The sequence below is a fragment of the Narcine bancroftii genome, chromosome 3, assembly GCF_036971445.1.
Source record: "Narcine bancroftii isolate sNarBan1 chromosome 3, sNarBan1.hap1, whole genome shotgun sequence".
NCBI classification, from domain to species: domain Eukaryota; kingdom Metazoa; phylum Chordata; class Chondrichthyes; order Torpediniformes; family Narcinidae; genus Narcine; species Narcine bancroftii.
The window spans coordinates 3324193-3340613 of NC_091471.1; the positions used below are offsets into that span (position 1 = coordinate 3324193).

Here is a 16421-nt window from a genome sequence, read left to right on the forward strand (position 1 = left end):
CTCTCCCTGAAGTGACGTCACGCTGGCCCCGTGTCAAACTCCCACTCCCCCGATCCATCTATGACCCTTGCTGAACCATGGATCCCTCATCCCAACCTGCCTCCTGCCCACGTTGGCTCCAGGTCAACAATGTGACTACGGGGCTGATCCACTGGCAAATCCCCCTCTGCCCCCCATTCCTGTCTGAAAAGCACCCCACTGATTCTTCCTCTGGTTTCTGTGGGGCGGACAGTTTGCACTCAGGTCCTTCCCCCGATATCCTGAGGTATGGACACCAGCCTCTTATGTGACACCTTCTCAAATGCTTTTTGGAAATCTAAATAAATTATATAATAGATCTTCTCCAACGATGACATTTTCACCCAATTATCGATCATGATTCACCTTTCATCAAATTCACCCTGACAAAGGTTCATCAAATTTGGCTCTCAAATTATTTTTGACTCCAGCATTTTGCAGACAATAGATGTTGAACAAACTGCCTCCAGTTCCCTATTTTCTCTCCCTCCCTCCCTCTCTCTCCCCTTCCCCTCTCCCCCTCACCTCTCCCCTCACCTTTCCCCTCTCCCCTTCCTTTCTCTCCCTCTACCTCTCCCTCCCTCTCCCCTCTCCCTCCCTCTCTCTCCCTCTCCCTCTCTCTCTCCCCCTCCTTCTCTCCCCCTCTCTCCCTCTCCCTCTCTCCCCTTCCCTCTCCCCCTCTCCCCTCTCTCCTTCTCCCTCCCTCTCTCTCTCCCCTTCCCCTCTTCCCATCTCTCCCCTCACCTTTCTCCTCCCCTTCCTTTCTCTCCCTCTACCTCTCCCTCCCTCTTCCCTCCCCTCTCCCTCCCTCTCTCTCCCCCTCTTTCTCTCTCCCCCCCCTCTCCCCCTCCCTCTCTCCCCCTTGTTCCCCACCCTCTTTCCCCACCCTCATTCCTTCCCTACCATCTTTCTCTCTCATTCCCCTCCATCCTTCCCCACCTCTTTGTTCCCTACCCCCTCTCTCCATTGTTCCCCACTGTCCCTTTTTCTTCTTTAACAAGGGAATCTTCTGTCACGATCTTCAATCGTTTGAGTTGCGAAGACATGGGATCATTGGGAATTTCGCTGGGACGAACAGGCATCGTGTTAGATCCCAGGAATATTCCTGCATATCCTAACAAGATGCCCATTCATCCCAGCGATATGCCCACTGATCCCATTTCTGCAGATCCAGTGGGCATGTTGCTGGGATCTGTGTGAATCCAGCTGGGATGTGGGAGATGCAGATGGGATGAGGAACGTTTCTGGAAATCAGGGTGTGTTGAAATCAGGGTGTGTGTTGAGCCACTTGTCATGGTGCAACAGGGCTGTCCCTGGTTTGCCAGCAGCGTTCCGTGGGCAGAGGGTGGACAGTGGGTGACAGGCAGTGCCAGTCACTGGTAACACTCTCCATGTCACAGACTCACACAAGAGGTATGAGTGCGCCAACTTCGGGGAGCAGGGCATCACGGTCGGGTGCTGGGACTACGTACCGGCACGACATCGACTGTCAATGGATCGACATCACTGACATCAAAGCTGGCAACTACATCATGCAGGTCAGCGGGGGGTGGGAGGGGAGGAGGGGTGAGGTGAAGGTGGGGAAGAGGGGGTGGTTGGGGTAGGGGAGGGAGGCGGGGCAGGTGGAAGGGTGGGGATGGGGGAAGGGGTGTATGGGACAGGATGGGGTGGGCATTAGGGAGGGGGATGGGGTGTGGATGGAGGGGAGAGGGGTTTGGGGAGGAGAGACGAGGGGTGGGAAGCTGTCAGCCTCACTGGCTGGCATGGTTGGCTCTGTTGGCAGTTTGGGCAAATTGGGCAGTGCGGGGTGCTGTTAGCAGCATGGGAACTGACTGGGGGCACTGACTGGGGGCACTGACTGTGTAGGCACTGACTGGGGGCACTGACTGTGTAGGCACTGACTGGGGGCACTGAACTGTGTGGGCACTGACTGGGGGCACTGACTGGGGGCACTGACTGTGTGGGCACTGACTGTGGGGCACTGACTGTGTAGGCACTGACTGGGGGCACTGACTGTGTGGGCACTGACTGGCGGCACTGACTGGGGGCACTGACTGTAGTGGGCACTGACTGGGGGCACTGACTGTGGGTGGCACTGACTGGGGGCACTGACTGTGGGGGCACTGACTGTGTGGTTACTGACGGGGGCACTGACTGGGGGCACTGACGGATGCACTGACTGTGTGGGCACTGACTGGGGGCATTGACTGTGTGGGCACTGATGGGGTCATTGACTGGGGGCACTGACTATGGGAGGGCACTGACTGTGTGGGCACTGATGGGGCACTGACTGTGTGGGCATTGACGGGGTCATTGACTGGGGGCACTGACTGTGGGGGACACTGACTGTGTGGGCACTGACGGGGTCATTGACTGTGAGGGCACTGACTGTGGGGGCACTGTCTGTAGGCACTGACTGGTCTCTCTCGGCAGGTGGTGATTAACCCGAATTACGAGGTTTCTGAGAGTGACTTCACCAACAACGCCATGAAATGTAATTGTAAATATGATGGGCATCGCATCTGGATGCACAACTGCCACATAGGTAATGCCAATCCCAGACTGGAGCTGCCATCATGGCCTGCAGGGTGCCCACCATGATGGTCAAACAGGTCCCAATCCATTCCAAAACGCAGGGAAGCGGGTGCCAGTGGTCTATGTGTGATGCCCATCAAGTCCCGCAGGGTTCCATCCTGGCACCCTCTCTGATGGGTAGATATGAATGTAGGAGGGATGGTTGGGGGAGGGTGAGGAAGGAACACTGAACCAAGGCCACAAATGGCGTCTGCTCAAGATTTGGGGATTCCCTGCAAATACTGAGGAACAGAGAGGCCAAGACTCCCACGGGTGGCAACACAGGTGGAGAAGGTGGTTGAGGGCATGAGGATGCCAGCTGTGAGTGCCTGGCGCACTGAACACAGCAGGAAGATCCTGGAGCCAGGCTGCACCTGGTCTACACCTGCACACACCTGGCCTGCACCTGCATATTCCTCTACACAACTGGTCCGCACCTGGTCCACCCTGGCCCACCCCTGATCTGCACCTGGTCTGCACCTATACACACCTGGCCTACACCTGTACACACCTGGTTCACACATGTACATACCTGCCTGCACCTGTATATAACTGTACACAGCTGGTCTGCATCTGGTGCACCCTGGCCCACACTTGGCCTGCATCTGTGCACATCTGGCTCACGCATCTGGCCTGCACCTGATCCTCACCTGTGTGCACCTGGTGCATACCTGACTACAGCTGTACACACATGGTCGACACCTGGCCTGCACCTGGTCCCCATCCTGTATACACTTGGCCTGCACCTGGTCCACACCTGTACACACCTGGCCCACAGCTGGCAGATGCTGTAAATTCCAGCTAGAGCAGATGAGATTCCTCAGGGTGTTGCCGGGATGGAGTGCCTTAGTTGAGGAAGAGAAGCTGAGTTTATTTTCCCAAAAGTGGAGGGGTGAGGGGGGGAGCTGAGTGGTGAGGGACACTGGTAGGACATTTTACAACAGGGTTTGGATCAACTGGGAAGGTGGGCCATGGAAGTGGCAAATGGAATTTAACTCTGACACATGTGAGGTGTTTGAACTTTGGAAAGTCAAGACCCGAATAGGACTTACATGGTGAATAGTTGGGCCTGGAGAGTGTTGTAGGACAGACCTCACTCTCCCTGGATCTACAGGAGTGACAGTGAGGAAGGTTTTCAAAGCTTGCAGCCTGATCTGGACAAACTGGAAAAATGGACTGAAAAATGACAGATGGAGTTTGCATTTTGGAAGGACAAACCAAGATAGGGCGTACACGGTGAATGGTCAGGCTCTGAGGGATGGGATAGAACAGAGGGATCTGGGAATACAGACACATAATTCCCTGAAAGTGGTATCACAGGTGGATAAGGTTGTAAAGAGAGGTTTTGGCATCTTGGCCTCATAAATCGAAAGTACTGAGTACAGGAGTTGGCGATGTTATGGTAAAGTTGTATAAGACATTGGTGAGGCCAAATGTGGAGCATTATGTGCAGTTTTGGTCACCGAACAACAGGAAAGATATCAATAAGATAGAAAGAGGGCAGAGAAGATTTACTAGGATGTTGCCTGGACCTCAGGAACTGGGTTACAGGGAAAGTTTAAACAGGTTAGGACTTTATCCCTGGAGTGTAGAATGAGGGGAGATTTGATATTTAAAATGATGAGGTAGACAGAGTAAATGAAGGTCGGCTTTTTCCACTGAGGGTGGGTAAGGACATGGGTGAAGGGTGAAAGGCGAAAAATTTAGGGGAACATGAGAGAGAACTTCTTCACACAGAGAGTGGTGGGGGTGTGGAATGAGCTGCCAGCTGAAATGGTGAATGTGGGCTCAATTTTAACATTTAAGAAGAATTTAGACAGGTACATGGATGGGAGGGGGATGGAGGGATATAGACTGGGTGCAGGTCAGTGGGACGAGGCAGAAAAATGGTTCAGCTCAGACTAGAAGGAGCGAAAGGTCTTGTTTTTCTGCTGTCATGTTCTATGGTTCTAGTAACTCCAGCAGTAGTGTTATTTTAGTGAGAGAAGTTAATTCAGTCAGTGTGAGGAGATGGGGGGGGGGGGGGGCGTGGGGATGGGGGTGGTGGGGGGGGGGTGTGAGATTGATCAGGCGTCTTTACAACTGCCTTTGCAGAGACGAGCTCCATACCCCAGATACGTAATGAGCATTTTACCTTCTGGTCATTCAGCCAGTTTATCCTCGGTATATGACCAGTCCCCACTGAGGCCACTCCATCCTCTCGTTTAGTCTGTCCCCAGTGCACTTGAAGGATTCACCCCCTCCCTTCCCCGTCTGATCTCTCTTTGTTTCGTGTTCCAGGTGATGCCTTCAGTGAAGAGGAGGAGAGGAGGTTTGAGAAATACCCAGGGCAGCTGAACAACTTGATCCCTTAGACTAACCCAAACCAACCCCCTACCCCCCACTCTCCTACTCCCCACTCCCTACCACAATCCCCCACTCCCCTACAACCTCCCATTCCCTGCCACCCTTCGTCTACCTCCTCTCTACCCCCCCATTCCCTGACCCCCCACTCCCTGACCCCCACTCCCCTACTCCCCCACTCCCCTACCCCCACTCCCCTAACCTCTCCCACTCCCTTCCACCCCTCCTCTACCTCCTCCCACCCACTCCCCTCCCCCTCAATCCCCTAAGCCCCACTCCCCAAACACCCCCACTCCCCAAACCCCCCCACTCCCCTTCACCCACCCCATTCCCATACCCAATTCTACCCCTTCCCATCCCCATGACCCAGATCCACCCCAACCATCCACCTTTCCCCTACCCCCACACCCCCACCCACCCACCAAGACCCACCCCTCCCCTACCCACACCTCCCCTACCCCCTTCCACCCATCCCATACCCCCTCCACTCCCCCACCCTGCTGCACCTTCCCTACCCCTCTTCTCTCAGATCCACCCCTAATCCCACACCACTCACCTAGATCCACTCTGCTCCACCCAGATCCTCCCTTCATCAGCCACACCTCCTTATTGACACCAGGCCTGTTCCTCGCTCTGGGCACCAGCCCTCTCCTCCATCCTGCCCTGTTGCTGGGTAGTCCCTCTGCCTCTGAGCAAGGCCACACGTCCTGGGGGAGAGATGTGCGGTGATGACCGAAGGCACTGGGATCCACCTCAAACCCACCCCCTGGAACAGAGTGGGGCACTGCTGCCCATGGGGGCATCACTACTGGCTCGGAGCCACATGTGGATCAAGTCACAAATGGATCGGAACCACATCTGGATCAGGAACGGAACTGGTTCAGAATGTCATGACACACTGTTACAAACCCACGCCTGATCACATCGTTACACACCCACGCTCCATCACACCCGTTACACACCTCGCGCATGATCACACCCGTTACACAGCTGTGCCTGATCACACCATTACACAACCATGACTGATCATACCATTACATGCCCATGCCCCATCACACCCATTACACACCTGCGCTTGATCACACCTTTACTCGCCCACACCCTATCACATCTGTTACACACCCATGCCTGATCACACCATTACACGCCCACACCCCATCACACCTCTTCACACCTACACCCAATCACACCATTACACACCCACACCTGAACACACCGTTACACACTTGTGTCTGATCACATAATTTCACACCTGCACCTGATCACACTGTTACACACCCACACCGCATCACATTGTTACACACCCACACCCGATCACACCATTACACACCCACACCTGAACACACCGTTACACACTTGTGTCTGATCACATAATTTCACACCTGCACCTGATCACACTGTTACACACCCACACCGCATCACATTGTTACACACCCACACCCGATCACACCATTACACACCCACACCTGAACACACCGTTACACACTTGTGTCTGATCACACCGTTACACACCTGCACCTGATCACACTGTCACACACCCACACCGCATCACATCGTTACACACCCACACCCGATCAAACCATTACACACCCATGCCTGAACACACCGTTACACACTTGTGTCCAATCACATCATTACACACCTGCACCTGATCACACCATTACACACCCACACCTGATCACACCATTACACACCCACACCTGAACACACCATTACACGCCCACACCGCATCACATCGTTACACACCGAGACCTAGCACTGATCTCAGCATCACCAACCCTCGGCCTGTGACCATGTTGCACTTCCCTCTCCACCTCTGTCCTGAGTCCTGCCCCAGCCCCACTGACCCCAGCCCTTCTCTGTAATGTGCTACACATCTGTGCCATCACTCTGTTACGGTTCTGTCTTGTCATTGAATTACGGGTCTTCATGTCTGATTTACCGCAGCCAGGACTGTTATTGTTAAATGAACCGCTGGCCTGTCTCTGTGTTAAAGATGCCTGCCATCATGTGATAGACCCAGGCCCATCAGTGTGTTGGCAATTTTCTATAAAACTTTGTCCCAGCTCCATAGATGTTATCACAGGTTCCAGTCCCTGTGCTACAGACCATTCACTATATAACAGACACTTGTCACTGCATTACAACCCCTCCCCCTATCCCTGTTACAGCCCCATTCCCCATGTCATCAGTCGCGCAGGTCTTGTGGACAGGGTGTTACCCCCACTTCTGTTGGGGTGGGTTTTAGCCGTTTGTTTCTATGGGGATGGGCTCCTGTTCCTCTGGCTGTGGTTTGTGGCCACCTCACAGACCCTGACCACAGGGTCTCTTTGCCTCTCCCTGAGACCCCGCATCCCCTGACCCTGGCAAGGCTAGAGCCCCCAGTCTGTATTCCCACCACTGGGGCCCCGCCGTGGGGAGATCCACCTTGGGGAGCACCGACAGGTGAGGGAGCCACGCCACCCAATCACACCAACACCACCCAATCAGATGTCCTCAGACAGCCACACCGTCCAATCACGTGTCCTCACTGGGTTTCAGGGATTACAGGTCATTTACAGATTATGTTTAGTCTTGGTCCAAATGTATATTTAATTATTTCAATAAAATGTTGGACTTTTACCCATGTTTCGGTCTGGGTGCATGCTATGGGGGCACCCATTGGCATGGGTCTGGGGCATGGTCATGGGTGAGAGTGAGTGGGGGGAGCTGGAGGAGATAGGAGGGAGGGAAGGGAGATGTGAGGGGGTGAGGAGAGGATGGGGAAGATGAGTGGGGGAGAGGGAGGGGTAGGGGAGAGGGAGGAGAGGTAGGGGAAAGAGGGGAGAGGGTGGGGGAGAGAGGAAGGGGAGGCAGAGGGAGGGGAGAGGGTGGGGGAGAGAGGAAGAGGAGGGAGAGGAAAGTGTGGGAGAGGGAGGGTAGGGGAGAGTGGGAGCAGATAAGGGATAGGAGAGGGGGCAAGGAGAGGGGAGGGATGGAAGTGGGAGTGAGAAGAGAAAGTATTCTGTCTGGAGGTCGGTGACTAGTGGAGGGGCTGCAGGGATCTGTTCTGGGACCCCTGCTTTTTGTGATTTTTATAAATGACCTGGATGAAGAGGCGAAGGATAAGTCAGTAAGTTTGTGGATGATAGGAGGAGTCTCGTGATGGAGTAGTGGCCGGTCAGGGAATTCCAGCCATCTCCCGAAAAGTTTAAAAAAAACGCACAAAACACAAAGGTACAAGATTAAAAATTAAAACAAAGTAAAAATAAAGGTGAGAAGAAAATGGCAGCAGAGAGAAAAGTCGAAAACAACGGGAAGAAGAGAAGATGAAAGAACGTCGGAAGAAGAAGGTGAAGGCCTTACATGTCCGAAGAGGACCGCCGCGGAGAGAGAAGCCCGCTCCCTCAGGTCAGTGGAGGTCCCGGGCTCGGGACTACAAAAATGGCTCGCGGAGCCGAGTAAAAGTGCGCAACCGCGCATGAAAAAAAACACAGTGACGGGAGGGGGGAACAGCTGCGGAGTCGATCTCCACACCTGAGAGAGACACCTGCAGCACAGCAGCAGGTGCAGAACACGGACAATAACGACAACAAGAAAGAAGAGGGTAAAAAGAAAACAAGGAAACAACAGATGGTCAACCCAGAGGAAGAAGAAAAACAGAAAGAAGTGGAAGAAGAAGAGAAAGGCAACATGGATGTAGCTTTTTTTTAAAGAATATATGGAATCAGTGAAAGAATGGCAATTACAAGAATTTAATGAGATAAAAAGAAGAATTAAGAACGCAGAAGAAAGAATGAATAAAATGGAAGTGGCCATATCAGAGATAGGAAAAAGAGTGGAAAATATGGAAGAACGAGAAATAATCGTAGAAATGGAAGTAGAGGACTTAAAAGAGAAATTAGAAGAATCTAATAAAAAGTAAGAGGCACATGAGCTGTTAGCTCAGAAGATAGATATAATGGAAAACTATAATAGAAGAAATAATATAAAGATAGTGGGCCTTAAGGAAGATGAAGAAGGCAAGAATATGAGAAAATTTATAAAAGATTGGATCCCCAGGGTCCTAGGAAGACCAGAATTACAGGAAGAAATGGAAATAGAGAGGGCACATAGAACATTAGCCCCGAAACCACAACCGCAGCAAAAACCAAGATCCATTTTAGTAAAATTCTTAAGATATACAACAAGAGAAAATATATTGTTGAAAGCAATGAAGAAAGTAAGAGAAGACAAAAAGCCACTGGAATACAAAGGTCAAAAAATTTTTTTCTATCCAGACATAAGTTTTGAACTCCTGAAGAAGAGGAAGGAGTTCAATACAGCAAAAATGATCTATGGAAAAAAGGATATAAATTTATGTTAAAGTACCCAGCGGTACTTAAAATAATTATTCCAGGGCAACAAAACAGACTATTCTCGGATCCAGAGGAAGCACGAAAATTTGCAGAACAACTACAAAACAAGCAGAGAGATGAAGACATGTAACGAGAGCAAAAATCAACCAACCAATTTTCCCCTGCAACCGCTGCAACCGTGTCTGCCTGTCCCGCATCGGACTTGTCAGCCACAAACGAGCCTGCAGCTGACGTGGACTTTTTACCCCCTCCATAAATCTTCGTCCGCGAAGCCAAGCCAAAGAAAGAAGAAGAAGAAAGAAGAATATATGTGTGTACATGAGTGTATCCGTATTTAGAGGAAAATATATAGAGTATAGATAAGAATTAATAAGGGAGGGAAAGGGAATAGAGGGAATTAAAAGAGTGACCTTTGTTACATATGAAAATTGAAATCTTTTCCGAGGGGGGCTGGGTGGGGAGGAATTACGGTCACTGCAAAATCAGCTGATGCTTGCGAGTGAATTCGCAAATCCAAATGGAGAGGGGAGATGTGGTTGCCCGACAAGGGATAAAGGGCAACTCAGGAGGGGGAGGGGAGAATGGGGTTAAAGAAGTTTTAAATAGGAGAATAAGGAAAATGTTTGATGTTTTAGAAATGTCATCTTATAAAGTGTTCAAAACAAGAAAGCAGAAATGGATAAGAAGGAAAGGTGATGATGAGGAAACGGAAAGGGAAGATAAACAAAGTATGAAATGGCTACGTTGAACTATATGACTTTAAGTATTAACGGAATACATAACCAAATTAAAAGGAAGAAACTGCTAAATTTACTGAAAAAGGAAAAAATTTATATAACATTTGTGCAAGAAACACATTTAACTGAATTGGAGCACAAGAAATTTTTTTTTTTTTAAAATTTTTTATTTTTCACACCATAAATCACATTAGCCATGATATACACTATTTCTTTTTCACACATATACAGTGACTTTTTCTCTCCCCCCCCTTTCCTCCCAAACCACCCCCCCACCCCCCCTCTCATCCATTTTAGGTATACAATCTAGGTTGCATTAAGCCAGTCAGACAATGTTGTCATTCAACAAAATTACACCAGAAATTCTACTGAGTCCATTCTTTTCTTTCCTTCTCCTTCCATCAACTTAGGTAATGTTTGTCCCCAGTAGTTTTTCGCTATTGTATTTAATGTAAGGCTCCTATACTTGCTCGAATATTTCAATATTATTTCTTAACCTATCTGTTATTTTTTCTAATGGAATACATTTATTCATTTAAATTTAGTAGTTTCTTCCTTTTAATTTGGTTATGTATTCCATTACTATTTAAAGTCATATAGTTCAGCGTAGCCCTTTTATATTTTGTTTATCTTCTCTTTCCGTTTTTCCATCATTACCTTTCCTCCTTTTCCATTTCTGTTTTCTTATTTTCAACTCTTTATAAGACAACATTCCTACAACATCCAACATTTTCCTTATTCTCCTATTTCTATCTTATTTATCCCCAATCTCCCCTTCACCTCCTGAGTTGTCCTTTATCCCTTGTCGGACAACCACATCTCCCCTCTCCATTTGGATTTGCGAATCCACTCGCAAGCGTCAACTGATTTTGCAGTGACCGCTATTTCCCCCCACCCCGCCCCCCCCAGAAAAGATTTCACTTTTCATATGTCACAAAGGTCACTCTTTTAATTCCCTCCTTATTCTCTCTATTCCATTACCTTCCCTTATTAATTCTTGTCTATACTATCTATATTTTCCTCTAAGTACAGATACATTCACGTATGCACATTGTCTCTATTCACTCTTATACCTCTTTACCCGCATACATATCAATCGTGATCATTTTTACCCTCATTACCCGTCTTCATCCCTCAGTCTATTTTTGTAATTGTTCTGCAAATTTTCGTGCTTCTTCTGGATCCGAGAATAGTCTGTTTTGTTGTCCTGGAATAAATATTTTCAATACCGCTTTAGTATAAATTTATACCCTTTCTTCCATAAAATCGCCTTTGCTGTATTGAACTCTTTTCTCTTCTTTAGGAGTTCAAAACTTATATCTGGATAAATGAAGATTTTTTGCCCTTTATACTCCAGTGGTTTGTTGCCCTCTCTTACTTTTTCCATTGTCTTCTCCAGTACCTTTTCTCTTGTAGTATATCTTAGGAATTTTACTACAATAGATCTTGGTTTTTGTTGTGGTTGTGGTTTAGGGGCCAATGCTCTATGTGCCCTTTCTATTTCCATTTCATGCTGTAGTTCTGGACATCCTAGGGTCTTGGGGATCCAATCTTTTATAAACTCCCTCATATTCTTGCCTTCTTCATCTTCCTTAAGGCCCACTATCTTTATGTTATTTCTTCTGTTCTGGTTTTCCATTGTATCTATTTTTTGAGCTAGTAGTTCTTGTGTCTCTTTAGTTTTTTTATTAGATTTCTCCAATTTCTTTTTTAAGTCTTCTACCTCCATTTCTGCTGCTACTGCCCGCTCTTCCATCTTGTCCATTTTCTTTCCCATTTCTGTTAAGGTCATATCTATTTTATTCATTTTCTCTTCTGTGTTGTTTATTCTTTTTCTTAAATCCTTAAATTCCTGTGTTTGCCATTCTTTAAATGACTCCATGTATCCTTTAATAAGAGCAAGTATATCCTTTACCTTGCCTATCTTTTCTTCTTCTATTTCACCATACTCTTCCTCTTCTTCTTCCTCTGGGTTGGCCATCTGTTGTTTCTTTGTTGTCCTTTTCTTCTCTTCTTTCTTGTTGCCATTGTCTTCTGTGTTCTCTTCTTGCTGCAGATGTTCTGCAGCTGTCGTTGCCGGCTGTGGAGATCGACTCCCCAGCTGGTCCCCCCTCCCGTCGGTGTGTTTTTTTTCATTCGCATCGCGCATGCGCGATTCCTTGCGCATGCGCGGTTGCGCACTTTTACTCGGCTCAGTGAGCCATTTTTGTAGTCCATTATTTACCGACCTGAGGGAGCGGGTTTCTCTCTCCGCAGCGGGCCTCTTCGGACAGGTAAGGCCTTCACCTTTTTCCTCCTTTGTCTTCTCTTCCTCTCTTCTTACCGTTGCTTTCGATTTTTCTTTTTTTGTCGCCATCTTCTTTCCACCTTTATACTCACTTTTCTGTAACTTTTATTTCTGTGCCTTTGTGTTTTTCTTTGTTTTTCCCGACTTTTCTGGAGAGGGCTGGAGTTCACCGTCCGGCCACTACTCCATCACGTGACTCCTCGGAGCACAAGAAATTAAAGAGAGATTGGGTAGGACATGTAACAGCAGCATCGTATAATTCAAAAGCAAGAGGAGTGGCTATATTAATCAGTAAAAATGTACCAATTAAAATAGAAGAGGAAATAATAGATCCAGCAAGGAGATATGTAATGATAAAATGTCAGATATATTCAGAGTTTTGGAATTTACTCAATGTATATTCACCTAACGAAGAAGATCAAAAGTTTATGCAAGATATTTTTTTGAAGATAGCAGATACGCAAGGGAACATATTAATAGGAGGGGATTTCAACATTAATTTGGATTCAAACATGGATAAAACTGGGAAAAAAATTAACAGAAAGAACAAAGTAACCAAATTTATAATTAAATCGATGCAAGAAATGCAACTTTTGGATATATGGAGGAAACAACACCCAAATGAAAAGGAATATTCATATTACTCGGCTAGACATAAAACATACTCAAGAATAGACCTATTTTTGTTATCAGCTCGTATGCAAGATAGAGTAAGAAAAACAGAATATAAAGCTAGAATATTATCGGACCATTCACCCTTGATATTGACAATAGAGTTAGAGGACATCCCTCCAAGAATGTATAGATGGAGATTAAACTCCATGCTACTCAAAAGGCAGGATTTTAGAGAATTCATTGAAAGACAAATTAAAACGTACTTTGAAATAAATACGGAATCAGTGAAAGATAAGTTGATACTATGGGATGCAATGAAAGCATTCATTAGAGGGCAAATAATAAGTTATGTAACCAAGATGAAGAAGGACTATAATCAGGAAACAGAGCAGTTGGAAAGGGAAATAGTAAATATAGAAAAAGAATTAGCAATGAAGGAAGATACAATTGGCGGATAAAAAAATAAAATATGAAACATTACAAACATATAAGGTGGAGAAGAACATAATGAAGACAAAACAGAAATATTATGAATTAGGGGAAAAAACGCACAAAATCCTAGCATGGCAGCTTAAGACAGAACAAGCTAAGAAAATGGTATTGGCATCAAGGAAAAAAGACAAACAAATTACATATAATCCAAAAGAAATTAAGGAAAACTTTAGAGAATTCTATGAACAATTATACCGAACCGAAAACGAAGGGAAAGAAGGGAAAATAGATGAATTTCTAACTAAAATTGAACTACCAAAACTACAAATAGAGGAACAAGTCCACAGAGAGTTGTGAACATGGTCAGCGTCAGCACAATCACCAGTCTCAATCGAGGACATCTACAAGAGGCGGTGTCTCAAGAAAGCAGCCTCTATTCTCAAGGACCCCCACCAACCAGGCCAAGCCCTGAGAATGGCAAATGTGCCCACTTGTTTAAAAAAGGAAATAGGGAGAATCCTGGGAATTATAGACCGACCAATCTTACGTGGAATGCCTTGCCAAGGATGGTAATGGAGGCTGTAACATTAGGGGCATTAAAGAGACAGTCAACTCGATGGAAGGAAAATAGGGAGGTAGGGAGGGTTTAGTATTTTTTTTAGGAAGGAATATGAGTTGGCACAACATCGAGGGCCGAAGGGCCTGTACTGCTTCCTCAGTGTTCTATGTTCTCACCGCTGCCATTGGAAAGGAAGTACAGGAGCCTGAAGATAAACACCCCATGGTACAAAAGCAGCTTCTTCCCCTCCACCGTCAGATTTCTGGATGGACACTTTCTCTTCTTTTCCACTTTTTATTTTTTAAAGGTAATTAAAACAATGATCTGTGTGAAATATGGTCATGAAAATAATTCTGAGCATTGTGTTCAGTTCTGGTCACCTCGTTACAGGAAGGATGTGGCAGCTGTAGAGAGGGGGCAGAGGAGACTCACCAGGATGTCACCTGGATTAGAGAACATGTCTTATGAGGCAAGGATAGCAGAGCTGGGACTTTTCTCTTTGGAGTACAGAGGGATAAGAGGAGATTAATAGAGGTCTACAACATTCTGAGAGGCATAGATAAGGTGAACAGTGCCTGTTTCCCAGGGCAGGATCAGCAAAAACCAGAGGATGTGTACAAAGTGAAGGGAGGGAAGTTTAGGGGAGACGTCAGGGGTGTTTTTATATAGAGTTGTGGGTGCCTGGACTGCCTTGCCAGGGATGGTGGTGGGGGCTGGAACCTGGGAACATTTAAGAGACTCTTGGACATGTTCGGGGATGGAAGGAAAATAGAGAGTTACAGGATAGGGAGGGTTTAGATGTTTCAGTTAGCACAATATTGAGGCCTGAAGGGCCTGTACTTTGCTGTAATGTTTGAAGCTGAAGGGAACACACAAGTTTCTAAAGTCACGAGGGGCATCAATAAGGTAAATAGTCTTTTTCCACTGGGTCGGGGTGTCTAAAACTAGGGGGACACGTCTTATGGAGAGAAGGGAGAGGCTTAAAAGGAACTGGACGGGCACCTTCTTCACACAGAGGGTGGTGGGTGAGTGGAACGAACTGCTGGAGGAGGGGCAAAGGTGGGGCTGGCTACAATGACTGACAGACACATAATCTTATGTACGTGTGTAATATAACCATATAACCAATACAGTACGGAAACAGGCCATCTTGGCCCCTCTAATCTGTACCGATTTACGCGAAACTCCACTAGTTCCACCTACCCACTCCCTGCCGATAACCCTCCCACTCCCTGCCGATAACCCTCCCACTCCCTGCCGATAACCCTCCCACTCCCTGCCGATAACCCTCCCACTCCCTGCCGATAACCCTTCAACCCCCTCACATCCATGTACTCATCTCGCCTTCTCTTAAATGACAGAATTGACCCTGCCGCAACTACCTCTTCTGCTAGATCATTCCATTCAGCCACTACTTATACTACTCCTAAAGTTTTGACCCTTAACTCATGACCCCTCATTCCAATCTCCCCTACCCTCAAGGGGAAAGAGCCTATTCACATCTACTCTATCTATTCCCCTCATAATTTTAAATACCTCTATCAAATCCCCCCTCAACCTTCTACGCTCCAATGAATAAAGTCCCAGTCGACTCAACTTTCTCCGTATTCAAGATACTGCAATCCAGGCAACATTTTCGTAAACCTTCTCTACATCCTCTCTACCTTACTGATATCCTTCCTCTAATTTGGAGACCAGAACTGCACACAATACTTCAAACTTGGCCTCACCAATCCCTTAAACAGTCTCAACATCACCCCCCAGCTCCTATATTCTATGCTATGATTTATAAAGGCCAGCACACCAAAAGCCTTCTTCACCACCCTATCTACATGGGAATCCACCTTCAAGGAACGATGAACCATTATTCCAAGATCCCTCTGTTCCTCTGCATTCCTCAATCCCCTCCCCTTCACTGCATACGTCCTGTTTTGATTATTCGAAATTTGTGGACCAGTTTTTAGGGTGAAATTTATGGGGGGGGAGTGGTCGACTATTACATGGATACTCCCATGGTGAGTACCCGCTTCGTTCGGGGTATTGGGAAATCGGATGCGCAAGTGGCCGGGGTGCTCAGATGGGTGAGCGGCTGGAGCGACGGGAGCTTTGACGAGCGGGGGCACTTTTGCAGGCGCATATATGGTACACAGGAGCGTGAGTTTATTGTCATGTACAGCAGTGCAATCGAACAGGAGTCTGTGGGCCTGAGGGAGGCAAATCCACGGACACTCCGTGACCCTGAAGGGACTCTCTTTTACTTCCCTTTCTCTCGTACAGTGAGAGATGCCGGGCGACACTTATGGAGACTCCATTTGCCTTACGGCAGACAGGTCATGTACATCACGTATAAAACACTTTAAATCTATTATTTCATGGCAATAAAAAGAACTTTGAACAGTGTACAGGGAGTTGGGGCAAACACAGGCAGACAGGAAGGACATGGGGAAGTGGGATATTCAGGTCAGTATCGCCAGTTGGGCTGAAGGGCCTGTTTCTGTACACCTCTCCCCGACTGTGCC

The 16421-nt window shown here is 47.4% G+C and overlaps 1 protein-coding gene across 1 annotated transcript in view; it reads left to right on the forward strand.

The window, feature by feature from the left end:
- Positions 1-7557, forward strand: part of LOC138756936 (lysyl oxidase homolog 3B-like) — a 47899-nt gene extending 40342 nt beyond the window's left edge. Inside the window, 4 exon segments of the mRNA XM_069923395.1 lie at positions 1419-1483; positions 1485-1556; positions 2452-2563; positions 4873-7557. Of these exon segments, the coding sequence (XP_069779496.1) occupies positions 1419-1483; positions 1485-1556; positions 2452-2563; positions 4873-4946 (323 nt within the window). The 3' untranslated portion in view covers positions 4947-7557.
- The last annotated feature ends 8864 nt before the right edge of the window (positions 7558-16421 follow it).